The sequence below is a fragment of the Mirounga leonina genome, unplaced genomic scaffold, assembly GCF_011800145.1.
Source record: "Mirounga leonina isolate KUSES-001 unplaced genomic scaffold, KU_Mleo_1.0 Mir_418, whole genome shotgun sequence".
Classification (NCBI taxonomy): domain Eukaryota; kingdom Metazoa; phylum Chordata; class Mammalia; order Carnivora; family Phocidae; genus Mirounga; species Mirounga leonina.
Genome location: NW_023270739.1, coordinates 21,490,814 through 21,503,720, shown reverse-complemented (window position 1 = coordinate 21,503,720; position 12,907 = coordinate 21,490,814). Strand labels below are relative to the sequence as shown.

General features: G+C 40.7%; 1 protein-coding gene and 1 long non-coding RNA gene across 9 annotated transcripts in view; one reads left to right on the top strand and one right to left on the bottom strand.

Annotated features, from left to right (window-relative positions):
• The window catches only part of LOC117998865, a 29,634-nt gene that overhangs the window by 2,146 nt on the left and 14,581 nt on the right, over positions 1 to 12,907 (top strand). For 4 of the 6 annotated variants that reach the window (XR_004676110.1, XR_004676109.1, XR_004676107.1 and 1 more), the window contains 3 exons: positions 3,133 to 3,214; positions 8,890 to 9,128; positions 9,220 to 10,680. This is a non-coding gene — a long non-coding RNA (uncharacterized LOC117998865). Of the gene's footprint in view, positions 1 to 3,132; positions 3,215 to 8,889; positions 9,129 to 9,219; positions 10,681 to 12,907 lie in introns of those variants that run through there. The other 2 variants (XR_004676111.1, XR_004676108.1) reach the window with 2 other exon arrangements.
• LTA4H (leukotriene A4 hydrolase) overlaps positions 2,901 to 12,907 on the bottom strand; it is a 33,301-nt gene continuing 23,294 nt past the window's right edge. For 2 of the 3 annotated variants that reach the window (XM_034987806.1, XM_034987807.1), the window contains 5 exons: positions 12,247 to 12,301; positions 6,804 to 6,899; positions 4,779 to 4,861; positions 4,066 to 4,170; positions 2,901 to 3,177 (listed from right to left, as the gene is read on the bottom strand). In XM_034987806.1, coding sequence (XP_034843697.1) covers positions 3,060 to 3,177; positions 4,066 to 4,170; positions 4,779 to 4,861; positions 6,804 to 6,899; positions 12,247 to 12,301 — 457 coding nt within the window. In that variant the 3' untranslated portion in view covers positions 2,901 to 3,059. The remainder of the gene's footprint in view (positions 3,178 to 4,065; positions 4,171 to 4,778; positions 4,862 to 6,803; positions 6,900 to 12,246; positions 12,302 to 12,907) is intronic. The other variant, XM_034987808.1, reaches the window with a different exon arrangement.

Genomic DNA, 12,907 nt, shown 5'->3' with positions numbered 1-12,907 from the left:
CCACTAAAACTGACTTGTTTTGGGAATAGAGACACAGTTGTTCACAGAAAACACGAACACTCAGAATCTCTCTTTCCCTGACAGCTTCTTGAGAAGCATACAAAGAAAGAACTACCCCTCCTTGAAACTTGCACTTCAGTCACCCACATCCTGACCGCACTCTGGAATTTGTCACCACCTGAATTTGATGCACATAAGAAATCGTAAATTCCACTACCCCACCTTCTGACTATGACTTTCCAGCCTTCCAGTTCTCCCCTTCCTTCAGTCCTCTTTGCCCTTGGACCTGACCTCTGGTTGGCTCCTCCTTCCCTCCATTTCCCATCAGCTTCCTCACTTTCTCTCCTAGGAAGCTGGTGTCCTAGTTGCTTACCTGGGCCACTCTTTCTTTACTACTTTGAAATCCTTTTATAACCCTAAACCTATGCCTGCATGGAGTAAAACTCAACCCCTGGGTCATCACAACCGACTGCTATCTGTGTTCACCCTGGTGGAAGCCTCTGCTACAGAAGGTTCTGTGATGGTGTCTTCACGGCACTGTCCTTCTACCTGCCCCTCCCCCTCAGCAAGTTTCCAAAACATTCACCCTGCTTTTCAACATCCACCTCCTCTAATTTTCAGAGGAGGACCTTACCTCTTACCTCTCTGAGAAAACCGAGGCCCTTAGATGTGAAGCACAACTTTCTACTCTCCTCCATTCACCCAGCCAACAAATATTTCTCAAGCACTATGGAGATAGCGTTCTATCCCAAGCACGATGCTAGGTGCTGGGAATAAAATGAGATACATTCTCTGCCTTCATGGTGCTACTCTCTGGCGATGTTTGCACTTACCAAGAAGACTAATAAGAAGTCCAAGTATCCACTGTGCTGTAAGAAAACCCAAATTACCTGGGCACTCCAGTTGCCAGTCTCCGCTGAGCCCAGCTTTCGCATAATCTCAGGACAGACATCAGACATGTGAGGGAAAAAGCCTCCAGATGATACCACCTCCCAGCGACGTGAGTTTGAAGATTTCAAGTTCATGCCCTAGGCATTGTGGAGCAGAGACAGCTATTTTCACTGTCCAAATTGATGATCCAAAGATCCCATAAGTCTATGCCTTTACCTCTGTTACTCTTTATCCATCTGGAACACTCTTCCAACTTCCTTTGCTTAGCTAGGTATTTCTTATCTCGTAAGCCTCAGTGTGGGCCTTCTCTTCCCCAGTAAGCATTCCCTAAACCCTTTGGTTGGGTTAAGTAGCCCTTCCCCAGGTTGCTTTAGCATATTTCTTCTTTAGCCATATATAGAAATTACTTATCTTTGTTCACCCAGAAATTATATGTATATCCCAGCCTGGCACAAAGACATCCATCACACCCTTAGTAGCTGAAGTGTGTAAATGTGGCCTCCATTGAGCTGGCCCCAGGCAAACCTGTGATGTGTGTGTCTACTGCCCTCTACCTGCATCAGAGCATCCTTCATCGCCACCCTTCCGGGGGCCCTTGCCCCAGTTCACTTCCAGGCTCACTCATCAGTGATCACTGGAATGTGACATTAGCCCAGAGTGCGGGGAGAGCTTACGGGGCAGGGAAAGCCTTCAAAAGCATCATTTGAGTCTGTGGATTTGCTGAAGTTTAATCACGTAGAACCTGATTATATACCAGGGATGTGAGCTGAACTCTCGCCTGTGGTCTTCCTGCCGTGGAAGACAAGTGACAGCAGAGCCTTGAGAAACAGAATCATTTCGGTGTAGATGTGTCCAGGAGAGAACTGCTAAGGACAGTAAGCAAGCGAGCAGCTCGGGATTACGGGGATGGACAGGAATCTCTGTTTCTTTGATACCTGCCCCGCTTCTGGGGTGTTTGCGCCTATTTTAAGACTTCTAGCTAAGGCTAGCACTCTTTTTGTGTATTTAATGACACCCTCACCCACATTTATACTCTAAGACACCATTCCTCTTGCTAAAGTTTATTTGGCCAGGGGTGGACTCAAGCTGAGTCCGTCTCCCCTCTGGGAATCTGGAATTGAGACAGTCTTCCCATGTGATAAGAACTATTTACAACAACAGCAAAGCTGGAGAGAAGCAGAAATGAGAGACAAGAAAGAGTATTGCTCCCTTGACAGTTCCAGGTGTCAGTCCTTTCCCGTCTGTCCGTAGGTTCTTACAACCTCCCCCTACCCTGTATCCTTCAAATAATCCTCCCTTTCCTTTTCTGACTTTTAATCATTTGGGTTTTGTCACTTACAGTCAAAGAATCCTAACTAATATGACTGCGGTTCCCAGACTGTGTGCAGAGGTGCCCTTGGGTACTACAGTGTACTCATGGGATGATTTGTTACTCTCTCATTTCTTTCAAGTCATTCTATTACTTGCAGTATGTATTATATGTGTGTATACTGGGTATTATCATTATATTATTGCCCCTATGTGCTGCATGCTCTACGTGGGTGAAGGATGTTTGGTGACCATTAAGGAGATGAATCAGCTTAGACAGGAGAATATCTGAGGGACTGATGGGAAGTACTGGGGTTTGGGGCAGTCATCGGACCCTGATGGACAGGAGGGCAGGACAAGTCCAGTGGAGCAGCAGGTGGATCTGGGGGTGGGGAGCAGAGTGCTTCCCGGAGAGTTTATACATTTTGGAAAAGTGCGTTTATACTATGCCCACTGTGTGGCTGGGTGAGCAAATCCAACTGAGTGCTCATGTTATTTAAAAAGCAGAGCGCTCATCATGTTGAATTTTTGGCATGCGGCAGATTCAAATTAAAGAACTTAAAAATACCAGGCAAATACTACGCTGACACTCTTGTGGTTGTGCTGGGAAAAATAAATATGTAACTAATGAAAAATTTTACACTTATAAATTAAAAGATTAAACTTTGTTAAAATGCACCTAACAAAGAACATGTCACCAGTGGGGGGGAAGGTAGCTCAGCTTTATTCATGAAAATCACTGACAAAACAATAAAAAGCCAGAACGAAAACAACATTTTTAGTTACAGTATTAGCTGAACTTTTTTATATATCTTCCATTTAAAAAAGCGAAATGTCTGAAATCAGCATTTGGTAGGTCCTTAATCCACTTTTAAGTCTTTCCCCACCAGCATGGCCGTCACTGGGTGCATACTTGCTTTGTGCCCCTGGTAGGTTCGCACGGCTTCATGATGGGATTTGTCAAAGGCAGCAAGGTCCCTGGTGAGGGAACAAAGATGGATAATGACTGATTTGGGTAAGTAATATTTTATTTGGCAAGTATAATTTTATTATACTTGTGAAGTAAGTGAAAAGATTAATCACGACTATCTGTGTCATGGTTCTATAGTTTTCAGAATTCCTGCCAAATCCATAGTCGAAATAACTTCACCAAGATACTCTTAAATTCTGTCTTGCAGCCAAGATACAACTTGTTTCCCCTCTACTAAGCACTGCTTTAGTATATACATCAAGCAACTTAGCCTTCCAACTCATTGCAGCATTTGAATCAAAAAGGTTTGCCTTTACCGGCTCATTTCTTGTTACCTGTAAATAACTTCAGGTTCTTTTGTGTCCCTGCCTACTCCCCAGTTATCTCCTACTTGCTTTTAAAGATCTTTCTGGGTACATAAGATTGTTTTCTATTTATTTCCTTCTCACCAGTGTCTAAACCGATTTGGCCCATAGTAGGTAATCCATATATGATGTTTCTAAAAAAGCTAATGAAATTACTTCAAATTTTAAATATTTAGAAGTGTTCATTCTTGTTCCCAAATTATACCTATACTCTTTAACAAATTTAAAAATATTATTTTTAGATGGTGTTTTACAAAGTATTTTAGCAACAGGAAAAACATCTAAGATTGTTCTTCCCCATTCCTTTTTTTTTTTTTTTTTAAGAGGGGGGAGGAGCAGAGGGAGAAGGAGAGAATCCTAAGCTGATTCCATGCTGAGGGCCCAGCCGGCTGTGGGGCTCAAGCTACCGACCCTGAGATCATGACCTGAGCCGAAATTAAGAGTCAGAAGCTTAGCCCACTGAGCCACCCCATGGGGGCGTCCCCCCAACTCCTGATATAAATTCAAAGCACAGTCTGAGCTGCTTCTTACTTGAATAGGGGCCGTGTAAACTTCATTCGTCCTTGCTCAGTCGCCATTTTTAGAGCCAAAGGAATTGCTTCCTCCCATTTCGATTGAATGCAGAGCCGTAACCATCTGGAAAGTGGATTTTTAGGGGGCATGGGGTAGGAAACGAGGAGGACGGGGCAGGATATACAGGCATATCTGAAGATTACTTTTGTAATGATGAATAATCCCATTATAGTTATGCTGTACACCACCGTATGTCTTTATTCTGAGAATCTCAAGTCCTTGTATATACAATTCAGTAACTGGAGAAGTGAAGAGGAGTTTGTTCTTGAAAAAGACCGTATGTCTTAAAAGGTTTAGATTATGTCTCACACTACGAATCAGAATTAAGAAAGATTAACCACATAACAGAATTAGAGATTTCCAACTATTCCCATATCAGAGTCCACTTGGCTAGTTGCAGAAGAATGCCTATTTACCACGGGATTCCTAATTCTTTTTTTTTTTTTGGTAAGGTAAGAGAAGCTTAGAACAAATTCTAATAAAAAGATTAATACTATCATCTTACAGTATTGCAACTATTCCTCAAAGACCACTATAATTATTTACTCAAGTGCAGTAAATTTCACAAGGATTTCTTAAAACTCCTGTATGTCTCAGACTCTGCTTTCCCTTTCTCCACCTTTTAAACTAGTTTCTACTTTCTTCCACAGAGACAAGTTAAAATGATGTACCTGAATCGTATTTCAGAATTGTTAATGGCATTCAAGTTGTACACCTCTTGCATTCGCTTTATGTGCCCCAATGGAAGAGGTGCCTAAGAGCAAAATAAAGAAGTACGATGTATCATTTCAACAGGATTCCTTGGAAGAAAGGAGCTGGAGAGAAATTCTTAGCCAGATTAAAATCCTAAATATTTTATAATATAGAAATGTTAGATAAAAAGAAAAGAAACAAATGCACACTACAATAAATTTTGTGCAAACTTATTCTGGATAAGGATGTTCTACTGGGAGCAAAGGGATAATTTAATTGGTGAGGTACATAGAGAATTAAATGAGAATTACTCTCCTCAGACTTTTTGGTATATATGAACACTAACTTTCTAACCCTTTCCAGAGTCTTTCAAGTTCTTCCTTATACCTTATAGATCTTAAATTTATTCCATTCTCCATGTTAAACCACAGTCCCTTAATTGTTTTCTCACTGATTACCCTCAGCTTTATCTTCGCTTATTTCCTCTGAAATCCCTTTTAAATGATCTCTATCCCTACAAAATAGCAGTTTTTAAACTTTTATATTACAGATCCCTTTGAAAACCTGATGAGTAATATGGACCCTTTCCTCACGAAAAAGAGAGAGATTTACTGTATAAACACAAACGTCTGTATACAATTTCAGGGGGTTCACAGACCTCCCGTGCCCATCTTCAGCCATGCTAAAAGGGGGAGCAAATCTGGTGAGGAAAGAAGAGCAGTTCAGTCTGGACAAGCAGGGAGGCTGAGGTGCTGCCAGGCGGGTGGCTACTGTCCTCTCCCAGAACGATTCCTCTTACAACACTCACCCCACGCTCGGGGAAGCATCTCTGCTCTGAGCGCCAGACCCTTTCCAAATCCTTTGGTCTCGGCTAGCTTCCAAGTCCGCCTTGGTAGGTCCACCGGTTAAGGTCACCTCCCAGACCCCCAGCTTTCACTAATTTTTGCCATGCCTATTCCAGAGACATCCCGTCAGGCGCTGCAGACATTTACGAAACCTCGGTGACTTGATTCCCTAAAAATGGATTCTTGCAAAGCCCCTGTTGCCTTAAATCCTAGTCGTCCTTTTGTGTTGATTCCATAGGAAACTCTGTCCAGTCTTCTCTATCCCTCTCAAGGTCCTCAGACCCAAGAGCGCCTTTCAGTGTAACAGTAAAGACCCATCCTTCCCTCCCTCTCAAAATGCAGTCTCTACTTGCCATTTCACATGTTTTTTAATTACTTGGGTTTGAGACCTTAAAATCTGCTTGGACTCCTTCCTGTTAACCGCCAAATCCAGTCAGTCACAAACCCCATGCTTTCATCCTTCACCCCTGCTCATCTGGTCTGTTTCCTCCTTTCCTACTAGCTTCCTCTGCATGTCCTCCAAAAGTCCCCCAACGAATTTCTTCACCCATGTTCCTCATGTTGATCCACTGGCGGACTTGTAGGATAACCCACCCTTTCCTCAAATGACTTTCCTGTTAAACACGTTAGCTCCTTTCCTATCTACTAAAACAAAACCTAAGACTCTTAGCTTAGCATTCAAGATTCATCACATCTGATGCCACTAGCCGTTCTAGAATTATCTTCATTAACTTCTGCAACACCGAGGCTTGGGACCTGAATTTCCACCTCTGCTAACACTGCTCTGGGCAAAGCAATGCCCACTCCCACAAAACCTTTCCTTGACAATGCCTGTTGGAAGGGAGTTCTTCTTCACTGATTAAGCTTTTCTCAAATGATACCTAAAACAGGCCTCCTCTTATTGCCAAATTTTGTACGTGTGACCTTTCCTACTAGATTGATTATAAGCTTTTTGAGGACGTGCTATATTTCTTTCTTGCATATTTTCATGTTCACAACAACACTAAACATAATAAGCATTCAACAAATGAATGAATTTTATGTTATTTTTTTCCATTAGTTTTCACATTAACATTTTTTTTCCAAGTTGGGCTTGACATAAATGCTGCGCTTTTGTTATGTCCATTGTAATTTCTCATGTTTTGAGCTAGTACTTACTCTCTGGAGCATCTGTGCTAAAAATTCGTTCAACTGATGAGAAGAGAGATCCTTCAGGTCTGCTGAGGTAAATGAATTTAAATCATCTTCTTTGGCCTAAAATAAATGTTACCTGGTTATTTCCATTCATGTACGATTTAAAAATATTTATTGGTCTATCTGACATAAAAGTAAAGATTAAGAAAAAGACAGATATACAAGAATGCATATGATGGTGAAAAATGTATTTAAGCCTTAGCTACTTTAATAGTTTTGAGATGATGTTACTATAACTTAAAGAGCTGACATGACTTCTAAAATCTGTATTACTTAAGAAAAATTAGACTATTGGGGTGCCTGGGTGGCTCAGTCGTTAAGCGGCTGCCTTTGGCTCAGGTCATGATCCCAGAGTCCTGGGATCGAGCCCCACATCAGGCTCCCTGGTCTGTAGGAAGCCTGCTTCTCCCTCTCCCACTCCCCCTGCTTGTGTTCCCTCTCTCGCTGTCTCTCTCTCTGTCAAATAAATAAATAAAATCTTAAAAAAAAAAAAAAGTTAGATTATTAATAGTAAAAGTGGAAGAAACTTTTGACATCCTTTGTACCATTCAAGATATACGGATTTTCAAAGTAAACATTATAAAAGCATATCAACTAATTAATAGGCCTATTTAAAAATTTGGGTAAAGGATCAAATTGCATATTCTCTTAAATATCACTAATTAACTGATAAGACCACGAACTGATGTTTCCCTCCAACCCCACACGTTCTGTTTTTCCCACTTAATTTTGGAAATCATCTAAGAAAAAGAAAAGTCTGTCTGTACTTTTCTATTTAGGATTCACTGCCAAAAATCTTTGAGGATATGATTAAGAAATATTAAATAAAGCCTATCAAAGTAAGCATTTTTAAATCTTTAAAACTAGCTTTAAATTCTTTCAAACTAGGGTTTCTTTTTTTTTTAATTATTTTTTTTATTTTAATTCCAGTATGGTTAACATAGTTATATTAGTTTCAGGTGTACAATATAATGACTCAACACTTCCATACAACACCCGATGCTCATTGTGACAAGTACACTTCTTAATCCCCATCACCTGTTTCACCCATCCCCTTAACCACCCCCCCGTAACCATCAGTTTGTTCTCTATAGTTAAGAATCTGTTTCTTGATTTGTCTTGCTTTCTCTCACTCTTTTTTCCTTTGCTCATTTGTTTTGTTTCTTGTATTCCACATGAGTGAGATCATATGGTATTTGTCTTTCTCTGACTGACTTATTTCACTTAGCATTATTCTCTAGCTCCTTCCATGTCCTTTCAAATGACAAGATATCATTCTTTTTTATGGCTGACAATATTCCATTATAGATATATACCATTAGAGATATTCCTTATCCATTCATCTATCAATGGACACTTGGGCTGCTTCCATAGTTTGGCTACTGTAAATAATGCTGGTGTAAACATAGGGTGCATGTATCCCTTTGAATTAGTGTTTTTGTATTTTTGGGGTAAATACCCAGCAGTGTGATTACTGGATCATAGGGTATTTCTATTTTTAACTTTTTGAGGAACCTCCCTCCTGGCTTCTACATAAACTAGGGTTTCTCTTAAGTTGAAAAGAAATATATGCAATGTTTAAAAAAAATCAAATGGGGCCAAATGAAAAATTCCTTTGTTTTTGCTCCCTGTCTCCAAGTCCTATTCCTTAGTAACCAGTATTAATAGCTCCTTGTATATCCTTCCAGAAAATTTAATGTATAAATATATAACCTTGTAAAGAAACATTATTTTACACCTTCCTCCCTTTCCTATCTCACTGTGAAACCATACCTTAGTATCAAAACTTACAGATCTCATTCTCTGCTCAGAAACACACAGATTTAAACTGTCTACTAAGGATATATCATAAGTGGTACAAACATGAAAAGCAATGGAACAATAAGCCAAAGGTCAAGGTGATGGTTACCCTGATGGGAAGGCAAGGTGGGTAGTGAGGAGCATGAGGCGGGGAGGGGTGTTCCAACGGTACCAGTGAGGTTTTATTTCTTAGGTTAGCGGTGGCTACATGGGCATTTGTTTTACAGTTGATTTTTACACCTTCAAACAGGTGATGTGCATTTTTTTCATCTGCTTTTATTTAATATTGAAGAAAAACAACTGAGCAATCAAATGAGGCAATGAGAGGACTCCTTGTAATCACTAGTGGTTCCATAGACTACGAGTCCTCAGTCTGTCCCCAACACTGCCCGTTCCTGTTAATACTGAGCTATTTATAATCGTCCACCTTGGCTGCTGAGCCTAAAGGAATATCTAAGCAGAAATCAGGAGCAGAAGCAGTTTTACCAGGTGGGCTGCAATACATTTTTCAAATGAAAACAGAGGTCCTAATACATCACACTGTTGTTAAAAGATCCTGTTTCCCTTGGTTCTCTCTTAGGCTTTTCTCCATGACACGTCTGTGAACTACACAAAACATCGATTCAAGACACGGGTAGAAGAGCTGAAGCATGATCTGTGGCAAGAGGTATTACCGGATTTCCCTCTCTGCATAGACAGGATCAAGCCTTTCTAAATGATTTGGTGTACATAACGAAACCCCTCTTCTAACCATAACTTAAGACCTCTGGTCCCTGTCATTATGGGACCAGAACACAGGAAGCCCCCCAGTCCAAGCCAAGTACTGACAGCAGATGTGCAGACATACACAGCTAGCCTGGGGGTGGGGAGCTGCCTAGATATTTTCTACCCCCTCAAAAAGATCCTGACCTAGACCTAAAGAGTTAGTAATAGTCTAACTTTGTAATGATATTATGAGAATCTTCAGAAAGCTGTCTGTATTTTATTTTAAAGGATGGTGTCTTTTCCCTGGGGTTTCTGGTTCCATTTTCCTGATTTGACTTACTCCTGATTTGTTTTTCTTCCTTCTCCTGGCTGTCAGAGGGTTCCCTCAAAACCTGGAGCTTTCTATGCCTCTTTCTTCTTCTGTGGAGAAGAAGATTTGATCGGTTTTCAAGGTCTCAACTAGCTATTTAAAATTAAACCTCAAAAATCTTTAAACTCTTTTATTTCTTCCTGCACTGTTCTAGTTCAAACCCCTCAAGCCTTCCGATCTGAGCTACTATCTCATCTGAACCGCTAGCTGGCCTTCTTACTGACTCTAACTTTCTCATCTCAGCTGAGCCTATATATTACACAGCTTGACTAACGGTCCCAATAAACAGCTCGAGTCATTTCGTTTGCAATTCAAAAACCTTCAGGGATCCGCTGCTGTTTACAGATTATGGGTTACAGTCCTTTGCTTGACAATCAAGAGCCTCCGTAATAGGGAACTAATTTATCTTTCCAACTTTGTTTTCCCTCTACTAATCCATGTATTTATCCACCAGTGGATAAATGTGGATGGCCCTGGCCATATAGAGGTGAATAAAAACAATTTCTGCTCTCAAGGAGCTTATGGCCTGGTGAAAGAAACAGATGCAAACAGTGCAGTAAAAAAATACAAATATAGTAAAAGCTTCCTTAAAATGAGCTCCACTAAAACCACTCATTAGATTAACTGATACTCTCCACCCTCTCGTTATGTAAAATGAATGGACTCATGTCCAGGGCACACCCTATGCTCAGAGTGGGTGGGCCACCCCGAGTACCTGTGTTCTTCTCCTCCCCTCTGTTGATTTATGTGTTAACCACATCAGCTAGAATTGTCTCCAAATGTGTTAATGTCAGTTGTAGTTGTAATCAGGAAATCTCCTTGAATAATAGGTAAACTGATCAAAGCGGAGTGCCAAGAAAAAGAAATTTCTATAAATATTAAGTTTATTGCTCTGAAAAATCTAAGTCAACTTTAACTTAAAAACTGCTGTACAAAAGAATGTTGCTACCGAATCTGTAGACAAGGTGCTTGTAAAAAGATGGGAATAACAACAGAAAAATCTAGAAGGGATACACATTGCTTTGCAAGTGTATTTAAATTCTATTTCCACTTTAAGGAAACTAAAATTAGAAGTTATAGGTTCATTAAGAATTTAGTTTATGCAGCTGACATACAGCTTTGGCCCCATAGTCAAAGTTTGAGTAATTTATGTTTTCAATTAAAATAAAGTGTCTTCCTTATGATCAATTTTTATGACACCCTGCTTTAACCAATTTTAACCAATTTTTTTCAGTTAGCTGACTCAACCTCAATGCACTCCCCCACCCCCCCAGGAGGAAGTATTGGTTCTTTCTGGTGACCTCTCGTTACTTCATCTGTGTCTTTTTCATGCTGCTCATCACTTACTGTTATTTATCACTAAACTTTAGAAACAAGTGTCAAAAGGCAACATCTAAATTTGTTGCAGAGAACAGGATGAAGGATAGCAAAATAGGCTACCCCCAAATATGCCTCTTTAGTGTACTGATTATTTTAGCTGCAGGCTCTTGAAAAACAGGAAAGGCAAGGAGAGGTTTTCTCTGAACTGCACTCATCTGCCTAAAGACAGATCTTCCAAACGGAACCCAATTGTCCTAGATCCCCTCCCCTGGGAGTTTCATCAGTCAGGCAAGATTGACTCTGATCACGGGAAAGGAAAAAAAAAAACCTGACATCACACCCAGACGAACTTTGTCCCACACTATCATACCTCCTATCTATTCTTCTAAGGGCCCATTTATCTTTCCTAAAAATCCTTTATTTTCCCCTAAAAGGCCTTCTCTTTCCCTACTGAAATGGTATTTAATCTTGAATTCTGGGCCACCTCTGAGTTACTCATTTTTCCGCGGGCCTCTCCCCTGTATGCATGAGATAGACACATTAATACATTTGTTTTTCTCCTGGTAATCTGCCTTTTATTACAGAGGTCTCAGCTGAGAACTCAGAGGGTAGAGGGAAAATTACTTTTCTTCCCCTACAAGGATTATTCCTACATTTTCTGTTATTTTTCATGAAAGCATTACCCAGGGCACATCTGCATTCTGGTTTCTCTAAGGGCTATATTTCAGGATATACACAAAGAAGCTCTTCTTTAGGAGGTTCCACAGATGTCAACAACTAACACCAACCGACAGAGCAGAAGGGCCTCCGTTCTTCCCTAACAGTTGCACCAGCGCTCACCTAACATCATTTGAGATTGACCTGGTGCGGGTAAGGGCTATATGTGAAGCAGTGTCTTACAAATGACTGATGAGGAAAAGAAGCAAGAGAAAACGCAAGTATTTCTGCATACCTTTTTTAAGACTTGAAAAGAAGCAAGAAAATGAGAACTAACACCACCAATATCTATTTGCTCCCCCAGCCAAACTTAACTTTACACATTGAGGGCTGGTATGCCACCACTTCGGACAAACTTGGCTTATGAATGACCTTTCCAGATACGTGAGTTTGTGAGTAAAGTACCCTCCCGCTCCCGTCCCTGCCACCTCCTTCCTGAGTAGAGACATATTTGTACAATTCAAAAAGGAGTCAAAATCACACGTTAGTACTCACAGTCATCCACCGTTGACTTAAGGCAATGCAAGCATTTGTCAGCGTCATATCATAACTGCAAAGATGAAAAAATACTAGAGATTAAATTTCATAAAAATGTACCTGCTTTTCCATAAATGCAATGTTGAAGTTACAGAACATACTTAACTTTCAAAGTTCTTTTTTTTTTTTTTTTTTAAAGACTTTATGTATTCGTTTGAGAGAAAGAGGGAGAGAGAGCCCGAGGGAGACAGCATGAGAGCAGGGAAGGCAGAAGCAGACTCTACCCTGAGCAGGGAGCCCGATGCAGGGCTCGATCCCAGGACCCTGAGTTCATGACCTGAGCCAAAGGCAGATGGTCAACTGACCGAGCCACCCAGGCGCCCCTCAAAGTTCTTTTTAAATAAAGCCCAGGGGGGCGCCTGGGTAGCTCAGTCGTTTGTATGCCTTAGGCTCAGGTCATGATCCCAGAGTCCTGGGGTCCAGTCCCACATCGGGCTCCCTGCTCCATAGGGAATCTGCTTCTCCCTCTCCCTCTGCCCGTACCTCTACTCATGCTCTCTCTCTCAAATAAAAATCTGGAAAGCAAGAAAGAAAAGAAAAAGAAAGAGGAAAGAAAGAAAAGAGAAAGAAAGAAAGAAAGAAAGAAAGAAAGAAAGAAAGAAAGAAAGAAAGAAAGAAA